The following is an 18186-nucleotide window of genomic DNA, read 5'->3' on the forward strand; positions in this document are numbered from 1 at the left end:
GAAGCAAAGGCTGGGATGAGAGATTGAGGGCAGTGTATTTTGTCCGTGCACTGCATACACGACATTAAGCAGCAAAACACGTGTGCTGTCTGGAATGTGACTGACTGAAACAAGCGCCCCTCAACAGCCGTGTGTGTGTGTGTGTGTGTGTGTGTGTGTGTGTGTGTGCGTGTTTTAGTGTGTGTGTATCTTCAGCTGAGCAGTTTTCACCGGCGCTGCTATCATATTCCTGTTTGCTTTGCAGAACGTGGCCTATTTTATTACCTTTTCACCCTGCTGCCTGTTTTTATTACCTGCTTTTTATCACCCTCTAACAACAAAGCATGACTTTCAGATTGTTTCTCAAGTATTCCGTGTTGAGGCTCAGACACACAAAACCGCGCATACACATTAAGGCATGCGTACACATTTCTGCTGGATCAAAAGAGCGCGGGTCATTGAAGGGATAAAGCTCGGGTTTTGCTACAGTTCCCACTTAGCGACTGATGCTGTACAGCGTTCTTAACGCAAAGGAATGACACCCCCTGAAAACATCAATGGGATTACCCGGGAATATTCCATCTGATTGTTGCTGTATTGGGGGTGCTGCTGCTGCTGGACTATACCAAGAGTTTAGTTCATTCATTATTAAAGTTACCGACATAATATTTTGATTTCCTTTCCTTTCCACTTGATAATCGCACCGCCAGTTTGGGCAACATTCTTGCTCAATGTACGTTGGCATTCACGGGTGTTTATTCATTCCTCAGGTCGGGTGATATCAGGTTGTCTAAACAGTTTGACTGGCCTAGAAATTATATTATTAACAAATGGGGACGGATGTCGCCACAATATTGTTGAACGCTGTAGAACTGACTGATCTTTTGTTTGCCATCTCCTTCATGTTTTGATTGAGTGCTTTGTCTACTTAAGCGTCCTTGTATGGACATTTGAACACTTCCAGGACGCTGTAGAGACAGAATTATGCTTATATAATCTCCAGTGTCTTGTCATTTTTGTGACTGTGCAATAGATCAGTTATTAGATTTGTTGTTATCAAATGAAAGCTGGCAAAAGTCTCCTAAAGATCCTCAGAACATCTGATGTTTGATCATTTCTGTCCTAACTGATGAGAAGTGAGTTCTTCTTCATATTAAGATGCTTTTCAAAGCTTTAACTCTCTCTGTGCTGCTGGCATCAAGTCACAGCCACACTGCCGCATGTTGCATGTTGTTCCCAGTAGAGGGAGCTCTGTCATCACCTTTGACAAAAAAAAAAAAAAACCCAGCTGGGCTTTTTACTCGCCTTCCTTCCATACAGCCATCGATCCCAGCTCTTAGTGTGCTGTTCACTGTGCTGTGATTGACATCTTCTCTGTCGCTGGACTGATTCACTGCAGGACTATGGCTGTGTTGGGTGTGTCGGCAGTACAGGGCACTCTGCCGATTAGACTGCACAGTGTGCATGCTGGCAGGGGGCCCATGAGTGGTTGTCATGGTAACAGGCAGTGAGGTTGGCATGAGCTGAGCTCTTCTTCTTCTCCTCTCTCTCCTTTTGGATCATTCCTGCTGTGTGGGTGTGATCTGATAGCGTGTGAATTTGTGTACATGTGTGTGCAATCATCTGATCTTTCTGTCTTTGTGTGTGTGTGTGTTTGTGTGTGTAGATGGAGCAGGTATCAGATGACGAGTTGGACCATGGAGCAGAGGAGGACAGCGATAAGGAGGACCAGGACCTGGACAAGATGTTTGGAGCCTGGCTGGGAGAGCTGGACAAGCTCACACAGGTTAATACACACACACACACACACACACACACACACACACACACACACACGCTGATACAGACTCACACAGGTAGAAAATCAGATGGAAAGGAAGGGACTGTATCCATGGCAACCTTAACACTGCTAATCCTGTCTCCCTATACTGTATCCTAGCAACCCTGCTCCCACCATCACTTTATATTGTGCAGGTCTGTGTGTGACTAAGGAGTCTAGCAGGCAGACGTGGTTATACTTAGATCCTGTACTTGGACTGTCAGAATGCGTGTGTGTGCTTCATGTTTTGTGTGTGTGTGTGTGTGCTCTATAGAGTCTGGATGATGGCAGGCCTCAGAAAACAATGCAGAAGCCTCCACTCAGGCAGGAGACAAACATGGCCAACTTCTCCTACCGCTTCTCGATGTACAACATCAACGGTGAGACATCCCAGTCATTCCGGATCAGTAGAATATCGACACGTGTCCAAAAAGAGATCAGAAATCATTGTTTTTTTTGCCCCCCCTGCAGAGGCGTTGAACCAGGGCGACACAGTGGATCTGGACGCCCTGATGGCTGACCTGTGCTCCATCGAGCAGGAGCTGAGTACCATTTCCAAACCAAACTCCACGTCTCGCGGCCAGAACAAAGGCCAGCGGGCGCCCGGGGGTCGCAGTGCCAGCACCAAGCACACAGGCACCAGCGGAGGGGGAAGCAGCGGAGGTAGTAAACTCCACCACTTACTTAACATGCATATAATCAGGTGCTGTATTCGTCTTTGTGTTGTGCACAGCGTCCTAATGTCTGGACCTGATGTACAGCACAAAGGAGGAATGCCTTACGGAGTAAAACAGGAAGATGTCACTCTTCTTCTGGTGGTGGAAGAGGCTGGTGGAGGCTCTAACATGTTTTTCCTTTTCACTAAAGACAAAACAAACACATGCAGAGTAATAATACAGAGGAAGAAGGGTGGGGGTGGGCAGTTGGCACCATCCTGCACACATGAACGATGGCTATACGACTTGCCACGTAAAGGAGTTGTCAAATATTCGCCAAAATCCAAAATGTCCTTTTGTTTCCTCCCGTTTAGACTGCTGATATCTACAAAAGTTACCAGTTACTGAATACTTTTGTTAACCTCTGAGGTCTAATAACTGAGATTCCTGCCCCAACAGGAAGTGCCAACAGCAGTACCCGAGCATCGCCGGCCAACACCGTACGAGGCGGCAGCGTCAGCGCCCGCCCCGCCGCCTCCAACATCTCCCTGGCCGACATCACCTCTCAGCTGGAGAAGGCCTCTCTCAGCATGGATGAGGCGGCACGTCAGACCTCGTCCTCTTCTTCTTCCTCCTCCTCCTCTTCTTTCTCCTCCACCACGCTGCGGCGGCCCTCGTCGGGGTCGTCCGGCGGCGGGCAGCACCGGAGGACCGGCTCGGTGGGTGCGGTCAGCGAGCAGGAGGCTCCGTCCCAGCGCTCCAGCGTGAACTCGGCGTGCGCCTCGGCGTCCAGCATGGACTCCCTGGACATTGATAAAGTGGCGGGCGGAGAGGTGGAGGGCCAGAGCAGCCCGAGCACGCAGGGACAAAACCAGACCAGCACAGAGGTATGACAGCAACACACACACCAAGAAGACACAGATATAGTATTATCAGCTAATGAGAGAGTGTGTGTGTGTGAGCCACAGCACGAAAGACTGTATGTACACTCCCACATGCATGGTAAGTGAAATATGTGTGAATCAGCTGTGGGGTCAATTCAGCTTAGAACACACACACCTTTTATTGAATCAGGTACTCTGAATTGACCTCAGTCTGGCTCTGGCCCCGCATGTTTAACCACACAGCATGACGTTTCGAAGAAACCGCATGCGTGAAGTGTGTCGACAGTCGATGCACAATGCAGCCCCGTGTGTTGTGCATTGGACGGTGTGTTAATGAACACATTGTAATCTCCTTTTTAAGGCTCCTAACTGTGGATTACAATGTTAACATTTACCATTTCTGAACTCACCAAACATCTCGACTCTCTAACCAAACGCAAAACATCCTCTGAGGTATGTTTGAGGGCGGTTTAACCTGTTTCAGACACGACAAGACCTGAGCTAATACACTTTATGTGTGTCTAGGTGACATGTAACGTTTGCATGACCCCTGTCACCCTCCCCCCCCTACTTTTTGCATGTGATCATATTATCTGTGTTTGCATCCTTTTCCTATACCCCGTGGTCTCTCTCTCTCCACACACACCTACCTACCCCAGCATGTCACACTGCGACGGGCCAGGCGGCAGCTTGACTTCACCTCACGCGAGGGTGAAACGGATCAGGCCACCGTAAGTGCAAAGCGTGTGTGATTTGCATGCGTGCGTTTGGGCGTTTGCACATGTAAGGCTGCAGGTTAATCATAAATGGAAATTATATAAAGATCAATAATAATTACAACAGAATTTGATTTGGCGATATCGGAATCAACTTTTTTAGCCTCAGTGTGCGGCCTCAGGTGTGTGTGTGTAATGCATGTAAGCCTAAAAGTGTGTGTGTGTGTGTGAAGGTAGCTGTAGACAGTAGGTCAGCATACAATGTATTCACACACTCCGGTCATGTTTGCATTGTACATGCCTCTCACAATCATTGCCTCTGTACCCACAGCTGCAGCTAATGACAACCACACCTGCTGAGCGCTCCATTTATGGACCCTCCTCTTCCACGCTTCTTATATAAAAAGATCAAAAACACCTGCGATTAATAAACCTCCAAGAATCATCCGCCGGCCACTGACTTTTTTCTATATTTTGTCTGTTCTCCTCTGCTCTCCCTCTCTTTTTTCTCACCTCAAGCACTCCTATCTGGACCGAGAAACCTCGCTCATTCTGAAAAGCATAGCAGGAAAGCCTTCTCACCTCCTGACCAAGGTGACTTCCTCATACACTCGCTTCCTCAGTTTTTCTCTCCATGTGTGCGCACTGCTCTGCTACCTCTCTTCTCCTCTTCTGCTTCGCATGTGTGTACGTGGAAAAATCCATTCTGAGAGGAAAAACAGCTGGAAACGTATTTATTTGCTTTATTTCTCAGCCAACGAGGGAGTGTTAGTGGCTTTTTTTCTCGAATTATAAGATCATATCAGAATGGATTTTTGCCTTCCATCATTTTCTCAGCACATACCGTACCACGATTGTTTTGTCCTCCTCGCTTCCACATTTATCCTCCACTTGGCAGCTGCTCTTTTCTTCCTATCCCTTCTCCATGTTGTGTGCTTTTGATTTGCATTCTGTCCTCATTAGGAAAGGAAAGGCTTGTTAGTCGATTGACTGGTTGGCCAACAGGAAGGTGATCTGCAGCAACTTTTCTAATCGATTTTAGTGATTTATCAGTCAAAGACTTTGACCGTTCTCTGGCTGCTGCTTCTCTAATGTGACGATTTGCTGCTTTTAGAATATTTTAGGATTTTTATTGGATGCTTGAACAGAACGAGACGTTAAAAACACAGCGTGAAAGTTCTCTTTACTTTGGAAACTGTTGTTTTTTAGACCATTAGTTGCACCCTGATATGTTTTCTCAAAGAGCGTTCCATTTAAGGATGCTTTGCTGTTATATACAGTAAATGTGCATGCACAAAGATCTGGTGAATGTGCCTCACATCTGTTTATCCCTCATGTGTTGTCTCCCGACTTTCTCGACCCACACTCCTTCGCTGTAAACCTCTTGGCAGCAGTCGGTTTTGTTTTTTGTTTTGCAGCCGTTGGCTGTCGTGCGAAGCTTATGCCGATCAGATGTGCGAACGTTTGTGTTTTGCCGCCGTCGATTGCGATTTTATCACACGGGCCGCTACGTGACACGTAGCACGAATTATGAGCGCAAAGCGGGAGATTAGATGATTCAGCTCACATATGAAACTCCTCCTCGGGGTCCGGAAGATTCTGGAGGGTGATTTTGATTAATTTTCAAAAAGTTTATTCTAGTTTATAACCTTCAAAACAAAAGACAGCTTTGTTCTGTCATATAAAAGTAAAGTAAAACATCCCCATTAGAGGTCACTGGCACTGAATTGTAGATTTCTTTCCAAAGCCCCTTCAGTTATCTCCATTTATTTGAATATAACTCATGCCAACAGTGAAGCTGGCTGAATCCACACAGATCATCTGCCCTCATGTTTCACAGCCAAAATCTCTGAGGGGAGGCTTTTCTTACAAAACAGTGAAATCAATTCAGCGTCCAAGGCGTTTGGTTTCAGGCAGATCGTCTCTCAGTCTGTCTGCATGTGCAGAGAGAGTATCTGAATCGTTTAAATAATGTGGTGAGAGCATAAATTGCCCGCAGCGCACAGGCTGCGAGGAGGGAGTTTGTGTTGGTGTTACACTTTTCACCAGAGAACCCACCCCGACTCACAAATTCTCTCCCTCTCGTCGCTCGCAAATCAGAATAGTGAATGAGCGCTGGATGTTTGGAGAGAGTGGAAAGACATCAAAGGGGGAGAGGGTGCCAAGATTTTTCCTTTTCCATGCTCGGCAGAAGAGCCTTTTTAAAATGGGCTCTGGTGTGACTGAGTGTGAAAGTGGAAGGGAAAACGCCTGTGGAATAGGGATCAGACTAATGTCTGATATAAAGCGTGGTGTAGGTGTCATGTGGAGAGGAAATAATGGGGAGGAGAGGCTACGCTGACCATTATGGGGCTAAACCTACAGCGCGACTGTAATCTCCAACCTGACCTCTCCTCCCTCGCCATGTTTCTCTCACACACACACACCCGCCTGACTAAAAGCCACTCTGTGTCGGCCAAAGCGTGTGTTGGCTTTATGGTATTAGTGTGCCCTGGAGCTGGTCATGTGGAAAAAGGTAGTCTGGGTCAAGGAAAAAGGGGGGAGGATCTTGAGATAAGAGGCTTGGGGGGGAGCAGTTGTTAATACCCCCTCTCTTTTGACGCACATGCCTTCAAATATTCAGCACCTCAGCTTCTCATTCACCCAAATTCCACCCTCCGTCCTTGTCACTGCGGTTTAGCTCCGGGGGTCGGTGTCGGTCACGGTCCCCCTGTGGGTAGAAGGGTCTTGTTGTGGGGGCTAGCTGGTTCATTCTACTATTTTTGTGGGGATTACGCTCCATCGATTGGGCATGCTCCCAAACCCCTGCATCTGATACATATATATAGACTGAGAGAGAGGGGAAGAGAGTGATGGAGAAGGGAGAGAGAGAGGGGGGAGGAAGCAGGAAGAGAGGTTGGGAGGGTAGAAGGGGGAGGGGCATCCTTCCTACTGTCTCACTTGGGGTTCAGTCAAGTTGTGTTCATCTCGGGGCACACATGTCCGTGAACCTGCGGAGCTCATTTGTCGCCTTTCGACCGGTGGAATTCAGTTTCCTTCGCTTAATCTCCTAAAAGCACAAGAGAAAGATGCCGTTTTTTGTCTTTAATTATGGATGGATTCTTCTTTTTTCCCATTTTTGCCCTGGAGATCTGAGCATGATCCTTGCAGGAGATCACTTTATCTTTGAGTGGAGCCTGAACTGATCCTCTACTCATCCGCAGCCTCTTGCCCTTCGGGGGGATCTTCTACTATTGTTTCCCTTCTGCTGTACAGCGACATCAAAGGAAAAAAAAACGGTTCCATATGAATCCAATATGGAACCATAGACGGCGAATGCAGCGCCATATTTGAGGGGGGGAAACGCTCCCAACAGCGGCGCTTCGGTGTTCATTTGTATTCCATCGAATATTCGCACACAAGTGTTTAAAACACACCCACCCACACGTGGAAGCACACACAACCTGCGGGATGGACGTGATGGCGTCTTGTTGGAGGGGGCAGGTAAGCGACCCGAAGCGTGGAAGAATCGGACGTGACGCGCCATCACGCCAGAGGCTTCTGCATTTAAATGGTTTAAAGGGCTGCTTACTATTTAATGACGTTGTGTGTGTGTGTGTGCATGATGTCTTATTCCTGCCAGGGAGTAGTGAAATATGTGGGTGAAAGGAGGAAGCAAGGGGAAATGTGAAATCAGGGCTTTTGTGTGGGTGTGTGTGTTTGGAGTTTTGTTGTGTATTAACCCCCTCTCCTGTTTGTGCACCCAGGAGGAGCAAGCTGCCAAATTGAAGGCAGAGAGGATCCGAGTCGCCCTGGAAAAAATCAAGGAGGCGCAGGTCAAAAAGGTAAGACGCTCACTGACTCATTTGGAAAAAAGACCGTTCTGACTCCTGATAATCGTCGCCTTGTCACATCCGCCGCGAGCTGCCGTTTTCTTTGTGAACTTCATTCACGGCGAGGCGGTGAAGCGCCGAGAAAATAGGTCATTGCAGTGTTTGATTATGTGTCTGCCGGGGAGGGAGCGTAGAAAAAAAAAAAACAGAAAGCGGCTTCAGGAGGAAGAGAGCGCAGCGAGACAATGCAGACACAAAACATCTTATTTACCACGTCCAAGATACAAACCGGGGGGGAGCCTCGCACCATTCAAAGCCAAGTTTTACCAGTGAATGAACTGTCTCTGTGAATGGTGGTCTTTTATTACGCAGTGAATAGTCGAGAGCTAATAGTTTTTGAACGGACAAGGCGAGACTTCAGTATGACAAGATAAAGAGTGCTGGGACGGAGCAGCATGTTGTGATGTGCTGAATTATTGTCTCCACAGCCAGCAATGCCTCACTCACTATATTTTGAATTGAAGCCAGTTTGATTGAAGGTTCATTAATGTATCTGATGGAAGCAGAGATATTTGGTTTGAACTTTTTTTTTTGTTTGTTTTGTTTCTTTCCTGCCAGACGATTTTAGGGGTCTCTCCTGGTGAGAAATGTAGGTCAGACTCCCCGTGTCTTTAGTCTCACAGCTCCCCCACTGTTCTCATTGGTCCGAGTCTCTGTCCCCTCCCACTGGGACCCTGACATCCAATCGATGTGTGGGTGCAGTTGAACAAACAGGAGGTCAAGGAATTGAAGGCTTTATTTGTCTTATATAGGCTGAGGCTGGATTTGGCACGTGTGCCGTTTGTCTCATCCGGCTTAGTTCAAGCTTTCTCGTTAAACTGGGGAATTTTGGTTGCACGTGAACGTAAAACTTTGGCCAGATTATTGGATTTTAGAGTTTAGTGGTCAAATATTCGACACAGTGACCCAGTAAAAGTACTTGAAGCGAGCGTGATCAGATTTCATCCTCTTGAGCGTGTTTAAGCTGTCTGTCCATTTCAGGTCAAATCACACAAACATCATGCCTTGAAATATCTTTCACGGAAAATTCATTTATTGCAAATTGTTCCAAGAAAATTGTGCCCCACTTTCTGGGGTTGTTGTTCCTTTGGTCAAGCTTCCTGTGAAGTGATGAGAGACAGTTCAATGTGTGCAAAAGCAGCAGTAGCAGCTATAAAATGAACTGCCAATGACATATTTAACTTTTTTCAGAGGTACTCAATATGATCGATGAAGAAGAAGCCTGTAATAAACTTACATGTGTCATAAAAAATGGTTGATTTGAATAAAATATTTACAATATAGGGGTCATATTGGTGTCTGTTTTGTCCAAACTTTTAATTAAAACTCTCTCCTTCCTCCTCAGCTGGTGATCAGGGTCCACATGTCGGACGAGAGCTCCAAGACCATGATGGTGGACGAGCGGCAGACAGTCAGGCAGGTGCTGGACAGCCTGCTGGATAAGTCACACTGTGGCTACAGCCCTGACTGGTCCCTCGTGGAAACCATCACCGAGCTCCAGATGGGTACGAGCAGCTGCCGATCATTTTCCCCACCACACCTGAGTCAAATAAACACTGTTTATGGTCTGCTTCATTCTGCACTGGTGGCATGTGGGGGCAGTGTAAACAAAGTGGGTGACAAACGTGCTGTGTTATAATTATCTGCCATCTAGTATCTGTTTGTGACTTCAGGCTAATTGTCAGGCTTACGGTTAAAGGTTCTGCCCCACCCAAAAAAAAAACATAGAAATCCCCGGAGGGAGGAAATTAACTGCACATTTGCAGCTCAGCAAAAAAAAAAAAAGTGCATGTCTTGCATCTTATCTTCTTCTCTGCCTCTGCTCTCTCCTTCTCTCTCTCAGAGCGTATATTCGAGGATCATGAGAACTTGGTGGAGAACCTTTTAAACTGGACCCGGGACAGCCACAACAAGCTCATGTTCATCGAACGCATCGAGAAATACGCTCTTTTCAAGAACCCTCAGGTGACTGCTTACACTTCAACACACACACTTTAAGGGGACCGGATGGTGGATCATCTTCTCCATATCCTCTGCATTCAGTGTATAAGTGCTGAAAGCGTATGCTATACACACAAACACAATGTTTCTGCATGCCCGGTGCATGCACAGCCCAGAGAGTTAACGTGGGTGAGTGCATCTTTGTGGTTGGAAGTAGGTCAAAGCATTAAAGCGAGTAAAGGTGAATAATTTATTTAACATGAGACGAGCTGAGCCACCGACTTGACACTTACCTCACTGTTCATCTCAATCATCTCCAGAACTATTTGTTGGGGCGGAAGGAGACGTCCGAAATGGCCGACAGGAATAAAGAGGCTTTATTAGAGGTGAGATTGTATAAATTGTAAAACCATCCTATCATTCCTACAGATCATGAGTTAACATCAATTTCTGTGCCTCAAACAGGAGTGTTTCTGCGGCGGCTCTGTGTCTGTGCCGGAGATTGAGGGCGTCCTGTGGCTGAAGGAGGACGGGAAGAAGTCGTGGAAGAAGCGTTACTTCCTCCTCAGGGCTTCGGGAATCTACTACGTCCCCAAAGGCAAAGCCAAGGTCAGCAAGACTCGAGTCACGAGACAAAACGAAGGATGGAGAACAGAAGTGCTGGGTTGGGGTTATGAGAACCAGATTGACACAGTCTGCTCTGTGGTATTTCCTGTTTACTGGCAGATCACTTTGAAAACAACAGAAAGCGAGAAGATTTGTCGCACACATGCTGCTCCACGTGCTCTATTTTGAGTTATTTTTAGTTGGACTATAACACTTTTAAGTATTCAGTAACTGCCTGACTAATACTGTATTATTCTGTTGTCCTGTGGGCTAAAATATAGGTTGAGTCCTACTTCTCACTAGAGTGCCAGCTCAGGCATTGAATAAAGCATTATACATTTCATTCAGATCTGTGTAATCACCCCCTAAAACATGTGCACTCGATACTTGGACTACAGTGGGACTTAGATCCTCTTTCTCATAATTATTTAAATCTCAATTAGAGCACAAAAACAGCACATACACATACAAAAATACTTTAAAGCTCATTAATATGTAATTTAGATGTTTAGCCTCGCATGTTTGGATCTATCCAGTCAGTCCGAGGCTCCTTTTTGCAGTCAACCGTAGGTCAATGCGTCCTCCCGTGTCTTCCCCTCTGCAGGCGTCCAGAGATCTGGTGTGCTTCCTGCAGTTGGACCATGTTAACGTGTATTACGGCCAGGACTACCGCAGCAAATACAAGGCTCCAACCGACTACTGCTTGGCCCTAAAGGTAAAGCCCTGATCCTGCTTCTTCTTTTTCTTCTTTTTCAGCTGAGTGCAGAAATGTTCTGCGGTTTAAAATTAATACCTTTTGGCGCAGGAGGATGGTGAAACACGTATTCACTTCTTTTTTGCAGCATCCACAAATCCAGAAGAAGTCGCAGTACATCAAGTATCTGTGCTGCGATGATGTCAGGACCCTGCACCAATGGGTGAATGGAATTCGTATCGCCAAGGTGAGTCGAAAGCTGCTCTGGCCAAAAAGTCCAAAAACAAAGCATGTAATAGAAGTTATGTTGATTAATTAGATTTTTTTTACCTTTATGTGTAGTATGGGAAGCAACTATATGTGAACTACCAGGAGGCCATGAAGAGGACAGAGGCAGCCTACGATTGGTCCTCTCTCTCTACCTCCAGCATCCGATCAGGCTCCAGTTCTGCCAGCATACCTGGTTAGTTCATTGTCTAATTAAGCTGAGCATTGGGATAATAGATTTCAAGGAAAGCGTCTAGTTTCATACTGAACCTACATCGTCGTATTACTGTGCTCGAAACAGACTTCTCTTATAAAGTCTTCCTGTCATGTTCCAGAGTCTCAGTCGAATCATTCAGGACATTCAGACAGTGGAGTGGACACGGGTTCTTCTCATGGCCGGTCCCAGAGTGTGGTGAGCTCCATCTTTTCTGAGGCCTGGAAGAGAGGTACCCAGATCGAGGAAAACACCAAGGTATGTCTGTCAAAAGTCAAATTTCAAATAAAACCTGTTAAAGTTGCTCATTCACGTCCCTAAGCTCACACGCTTTGTTGTTTTTAACAGATGAGAATGGAGGCATCCCGAGGAGCCACGCTGCCACATGCTTCCCACAGTCACCGGCATCACAGCCAGCATTCAGTTGATCATCTAACTCTCACACCCCCTCCCCAGCCTCAGGTGCAGCCCCAGCCCCAGCATCAGGTGCAGCATCAGCCCCAGCATCAGTCCCAGCAACAGCCCCAGCAACAGGCCCATCAACAGCCCCATCCCCAGCATCAGCCCCAGCCCAACCAACAATACCCACCGCAGCCCCAGCATCAGCCCCATCCCCAGCATCAGCCCCAGCCCATCCAGCAGTACCCACCACAGCCCCAGCATCCACCAATGCAGCCCCAGACACCAACCCAGCCACAACACCCCTACCTGCCTCCCCAGCTTCAGTCTCCTCAACAGGCACCGCCAGTACAGTTGCCTCAGCAGCGTCCACCACAAACACCAAACCACCGTCTCCACAGCAACAACAACAGCCACAGACCGTCAGCAACAAAAACCAATCCCCACAGCAGCAGCAGCAGGAGTTTGCTCCTCCACCCCCCCTCCCCCTCCGCCCGCGCCTCCCCTTCCTCCCCCACCTCCAGTTCAGACGGTGTCGCACCACTCTCCGGCCCCCACCACATGTACAAGTACAGCACCATCACCAGGCTGCAGAACCAGAAGGCCTCCCAGGCTGCCAATCACCAAAGCTGCCCATGCACTCACGCAACAGCTCAGCAAGTTCTTCCCGATTCCAAAACCACCTGCTGACAGGTCAACCCAAGTAACCACATTGCGAAGGACAATGTCCCTCCCTCCACCTCCTCCTCCCCCTCACCATCATGCCAACCCCTGGGTCAGCATGGCGTGTTTGAAGCTGGGACCTCCCAGCAGCGCGCCACTTTCATTCCTCTCCCCCAGCACCTCACAGTCAACGGTGGCATTCCCTCCACCTCCGCCACCTCCACCCCCTCCCGCTGGCTCACATGACCCAGGCCTGTTTACTCCACCGGGCTGAAGCAGGCGCTGAAGGAAAGGTTTCCCAGCCGCCACGGGACCTCCTCTCTCCAAACGGAAGCCTTGAGGAGTCCCCACCGCCGCTGCTCCAGCTCCATCACCCCCACCTCCTCCTCCTCCACCTCTCGCCGCCACCTCCCTCCTCCCCAGCAGTTCCCATGCCGTGCCAGTTTCCGCCTCCTCCGCTCCGCCACCGGCGCCACCCAACCTTCACCCCAGGCTTGTCCCTCACACCACCCCCAAACCTGTGTCACCCGTCTCCCCATTCCCTCCTGCGCCACCTCCTGCTGCCCTGGCTGGCCCGACACCGCCACCACCTCCACCCCCTCCTCCACCTCCGCACCCTTCAAGAAGCAGTTCAGCCTCCAGACAGGCCACAGCTCCAGCCATCCACCTCCAACTCTGCCAAAGCAGCACAGCCTGTCCAAGCAAGCGCCCATCACGACGGGAGGCCCTCCGACCATGTCCCTGGTGAGCAACTGGCAAGCCAGTTTCCTGGAGTTCATCCCAGGAGCCAATCACACGGAGAGCCCCCCAGCCCCCCTCTCCCACCCTGCAGTCAAGACCAAACCAAAAATGGCAGCCTGGTGGTGGCCAGCAGCTGCACGTCTCCAGAGTTCCCCCCCTCCACCTCCAGACAACAACGCCGGCTTCCCTGCCCCTCCTCCTCCTCCGCCGCCACTCCCCGGCCTCCTGTCACAGGGCCGACTCCACCCTCCACCTCCTCTCCTCCTGGAAACCTGGGCTCCCCCACACGGAGGTCACCCTCTGGCTCCTTCAGTCTAGGAGGGAAGAAACCTCCTCCACCCGCAGAGGAAACTCCAGCATCAAGTTCAACTCCTCGCTTCCTATGAGGAGTCCAGGAGGGAACTTGCTCGTAAGTTTGCTCCCCAAACCGCACCCCTCCTTCCTCCCCGTTCCCGCCTCCTCATCCACTGGATCCCCCTCTAAGGACCCGCAACTGGACCCCCTGCTCCCCCCAAACCAGGCAAGCTCAACCTGTCCAACCTGCCTCTGGCACTCCAGGCCAAAGTTAGCCAGGCGAAGCAATCCGGGCGACTTCCCTTCGCCACCACCTGAGTGCGCCTACTTCCCACCTCCTCCCCCCGCTTCAGAGCTCTTCCCGCTCTCTCCACCTCCTGGTGGTGACGCCATAGCGGGGGACCTCCTAGGGTAGCCGTAGTCAACCCCCAGCCCAGCTCCTCCTCCTCCTCCGCCTGTCCCCTTGAGCAACTCAACATGGGGGAAGAGCTCGCTGAAAAAGACTCCTCACCCCCACTGGGGCGGCGTAGCAGCAACACCACCCCGGAGCCCCCTCCAGTCTCCTCACCTCCACCCACCGTCCCCAAAGGGCAGCTCAGGCCAGCCAACTTCCTGGGGACCTCACCGGACACTGAGCGAAAGTCGTGGGTCGCCAAGGTTCTCTCAACTCAGCTGGCCTCACGGGCAAGCTGGACCCGCGGGGACTATGGACGACATGGCGCTTCCTCCGCCGCCCCCTGAGCTGCTCCTGGACCAAGGGAAGCAAAGCAACGGGAGGAAACGGTGGCTACACTGTCCGGAAACATCTCAGGCTATGCAACGCTACCGACGGGGACCCCCGCCTGCACCACCAAAAACGGGGGGACGCCACCAAACTGACTGGAGAGTGTTGAACTCGGATGAACAGACAAGAGAGAATAATGAGAGGAACAGGGAGCGAGGTGCCTCAACTCTTCTGTTTCGACCATGTATATACTAAATCCCAAACCAGACCATGATCAATTGTGTTTGATTACTGATTTTTAATTGGCTTGGCTTTCTGGATCTGTGGGGTTTATAATATTGGGACAATTAAGACTGGAGCAGGTAAGTTTGAGGTCGCAGAGAAGCACAATATTTTCTGCGATCGTCTAAACTCTCTGGAAGACTTTGCATCGCCCTGTATGCTAAACCCACCCGTCCGGTACACCCCGACGCACATTTAAACAAACACTAATAAGAACTGTGCAAATATTACTGGATCCAGGTCTGAGCCACAACCGTGTATCCGCTTCTTTGCCATAAGTTTGTGCCACGTACTGGAGACGAAAAAAACAAAACACCAACCACATCAGGATCTTTGGTACTGCATGGACCTCTGGAGCTGTAAAACAATGAAGCTGTTATTTTTTTTTGTGTGTGTGCATGGCGAGAGAGAGAGAGAGAGAGAGAGCATACATGCATCGTGTACATGCATGCATGTATGTATGAACACAATGGCGGTTGAAGGTTAAGGGAAGCCTTCGCGGAGCGGGGATGGTTAGGTTTGCTTTTATATAAATTTAATGATTGATAATGGAAGGATTTTTTTTTAATCTGTCTTTTAATAGCTGGTCAACAAAGTCTAGAGAGGAACAAAATATTAGGGCACAAAGGAATGTATAGGGAGGCATATATTGAAAAACTCAAAACATTTCTCGACTGTTTTAACACTTAGAAGGAAGCCTTATTCCCAAGTCTTGCACAGAAGGTCAAAGCAGAATTTCTTCCAAACGTCCAGCAGAGTCTGGGCTGTGCAACTGGAATAAAAACACACTTTTTATTTAAAGGACTGGGTGGGGGAGGCCTGTGATGGTGTATCTTCGTGACTGTGTGTGAGTTCCCAGTTGTTGTTTTTTTGGACCTCTCAGTTTGTGTGTCTGTATAGTTGCAGCAGCTGCTCCGTTAACTGTCACGAATCAGGAGGTAGAATGTACAGATCGGATTCAGTCGTCGTTCTCGTCCCCCCACAACAAGGTGACCCCAGTTGAAAACACATACACCAGTCTGGTTTATGTACAAAGCATTGAATCGTGTAGACAATAACAGAAAACATCCCACCGGCATTCAACTTGTGTGTCTATTGTGCCCTGTTTTTTTTTTTTATGGTGCCATTACTGCTTCGCCCCTTCCTCAAAGGGATGATCTCTTTTTGATTTTGTACCTTTTTACAGAGTGGATCATGAAGGGTTTTTTTTTTCTAGCAGCAATGCCTTAATTTGCAGGTGCTGCCTGTGTGTCAGGATGGACATATCAACAGTATATCATTCAAACTGGTTCTCAATTGGCCCCGGTTGGAAAAGGTGCTGTGAAAATGGGTTACGAAGGCAGTCGCCTCCACCCCAAGCCTCGTTTTTTTTTAAAACTGCTTTTCTTTTGTCTCTCAGCCGCAACGGCTGATGATTGAATCGCCAATGAAGGCAGTGTACCATTTCTTTTAGAACTGGTCCTTGAACAGGTTTGCTACCAGTACAGTATGTAAGTTATTGATGTGCTGATGAGAACACGTGGGGAGGGGGGGGCCCCCCAGTGAAATGAAGAAAAAATGGTTGCAGAGTAAGAGTAAATGTGTCCTCTTTGCATTTAAACTGAAAAATCACAAATAAATGTTCAAACCAGAGCTCGGTCTGTGTCGTTTGTTCCAAGATCTGTGTGGATAATTCCTTAATGTAATGGATTTAAGCACCAGGAGGTGCACTACAGTACAAACCATTAAAATGGGTCAGTATTTGTTGTTCAGTGAACCTTACGCTCCCTCTGGTGGTCTTATCGTGCTCTACACTGAGAAAATCTGTCTTTTATAACCAATAGAATGATTTAAATGATGGACTATAAACATGAATATTTGATAAGTGGTGTAAAAAGGACAAAAACATCATGTAAAATGTTATTTTTATTCAAGTTTGTCATCTGATCAGCACCTAAATGTCTCCAGAGAGCGAGCTCAACTTTCACACCAGGTAGTTGTTGAAGGTCTCCTCTGGGCCAGACGTCCGCTGTCCGGCTCTCGAGGAAGCGCTCGGGCTGGTGGGTGGGGAGGTGCAGAAGGAGCCGGGACTGTTGAAAGATAGTTAAGCCGTGGTCAGTTACATGGACTGAAGTGGTGAATTATTTAATCCGGTTTACCTTTTATTTGCAAACGGGATATTGAACTGGTGTCTCCCTCTTGAGAACACCTGTAGGAAACATTATTCATACACAGTTGGAAAGATTAAACTCCACTGTGATAATCGTGTTAATCCATCCTGTGTCCTCCTCCTCACCTCCTCACTGGACTCTGAGCTGGAGTCCCGTCGTGGCCGCATCTGAGAGAAATCACCTGAGTTGAGGTGGCTGAGGTCGGACCCGGCTGGGCAGGAGAGGACCGAGCTGAAGTACAGGGGGGTGAGAGGGTGTGTTGGTTATTGCTGCGCGACATGGCAGAACAGATTGGATCACTCTGCTCCAGGGAATTGTGCCAATGCAAACAGTGTGTCACATGTGTCCTACCCAAAACTGAGATATCCAGTGTGCATGTACTTACTGTGGCTTTTTGTGCCCACCAACTCCCAAACTGTGTTAAGATTTAATTTCATGGCATCAGGTGTCTCACCACAAGACGCCGGTCTGAGGCGCACGTTTGTGGGTCCTTTCTGGACTCCTTTGTACACTCTGTCTCTTTAATGCCAATATCATAATCAGGTCAACGGTGTTCAGGCCTACGGGAATAACCTGCCTGATGTATATGTCAGAATCAGCAGAAAATTAACATAATGCAGCTGATATTTCCTCTTGAAGTGTGTGATCCTCACCCTTGTGACAGGCCTCGAGTCGCCCTGTAAAGATTGCTTGCGGCGTACGCAGAGTTGACCTGTGTCAGAGCTGCTCCGAGGCCCTGTTTGCCATAGACTCCAGCTCAGCGGTTGTTACAGCGGGACTCCTGCGAGGTCAAAGTTTGTTTTAGAAGAAAAGTCGTAATGATTTTGAAGTGATCAGCACAGAGAACTCACTTACCTGAACATCCCAGAGTCTGCAGCAGGCCCAAAAGAAGCACGTCCGATTTCATCTTGACTAGCACCAAACGAAACTGTGCTCAGTCCTTCATTCACCTCTTCCCTAAATATGCTCAGGGACACACCTGTGCACCGCCTCTTACCCTCCATAACCCCTGTGTCTGTCCCGCTTCCTTTATGCGATTAACCTTTGTTCAGCACTATTGATCCCAGAACGATGTGCCAATGAATGAGCACATAATCTGATTCCTCTATTGATGACTTTATCATTTACCAGATTCTTAAGGACAATTAGGCCTCACACAATGTGCTAAAAATAATAATGATTTTTCACTTTGTTTTTAGGATATAAAAAAGAAGTGGAAAATATGGAGGTCACGGAGTTGCCAGTAATTCACATTGACAGGTCAGTTTTGATGGATTCTTGTTTA

General features: G+C 48.4%; 1 protein-coding gene across 1 annotated transcript in view; it reads left to right on the plus strand.

Moving 5' to 3' along the window:
• Positions 1-1296: 1296 nt before the first annotated feature.
• The window catches only part of raph1b (Ras association (RalGDS/AF-6) and pleckstrin homology domains 1b), a 21125-nt gene continuing 4235 nt past the window's right edge, over positions 1297-18186 (plus strand). Inside the window, exons 1-20 of the mRNA XM_027291821.1 lie at positions 1297-1491; positions 1646-1765; positions 2073-2178; positions 2270-2461; positions 2914-3341; positions 7801-7878; positions 9272-9431; positions 9770-9891; positions 10188-10253; positions 10333-10476; positions 11078-11188; positions 11316-11414; positions 11510-11630; positions 11770-11906; positions 11997-12469; positions 12572-12692; positions 12741-12946; positions 13154-13743; positions 13936-14029; positions 14141-14429. Coding sequence (XP_027147622.1) covers positions 1474-1491; positions 1646-1765; positions 2073-2178; positions 2270-2461; positions 2914-3341; positions 7801-7878; positions 9272-9431; positions 9770-9891; positions 10188-10253; positions 10333-10476; positions 11078-11188; positions 11316-11414; positions 11510-11630; positions 11770-11906; positions 11997-12469; positions 12572-12692; positions 12741-12946; positions 13154-13743; positions 13936-14029; positions 14141-14429 — 3675 coding nt within the window. The 5' untranslated portion in view covers positions 1297-1473. The remainder of the gene's footprint in view (positions 1492-1645; positions 1766-2072; positions 2179-2269; positions 2462-2913; positions 3342-7800; positions 7879-9271; positions 9432-9769; positions 9892-10187; positions 10254-10332; positions 10477-11077; positions 11189-11315; positions 11415-11509; positions 11631-11769; positions 11907-11996; positions 12470-12571; positions 12693-12740; positions 12947-13153; positions 13744-13935; positions 14030-14140; positions 14430-18186) is intronic.

The sequence above is a fragment of the Larimichthys crocea genome, chromosome XIX (assembly GCF_000972845.2).
Source record: "Larimichthys crocea isolate SSNF chromosome XIX, L_crocea_2.0, whole genome shotgun sequence".
NCBI classification, from domain to species: Eukaryota; Metazoa; Chordata; class Actinopteri; family Sciaenidae; genus Larimichthys; species Larimichthys crocea.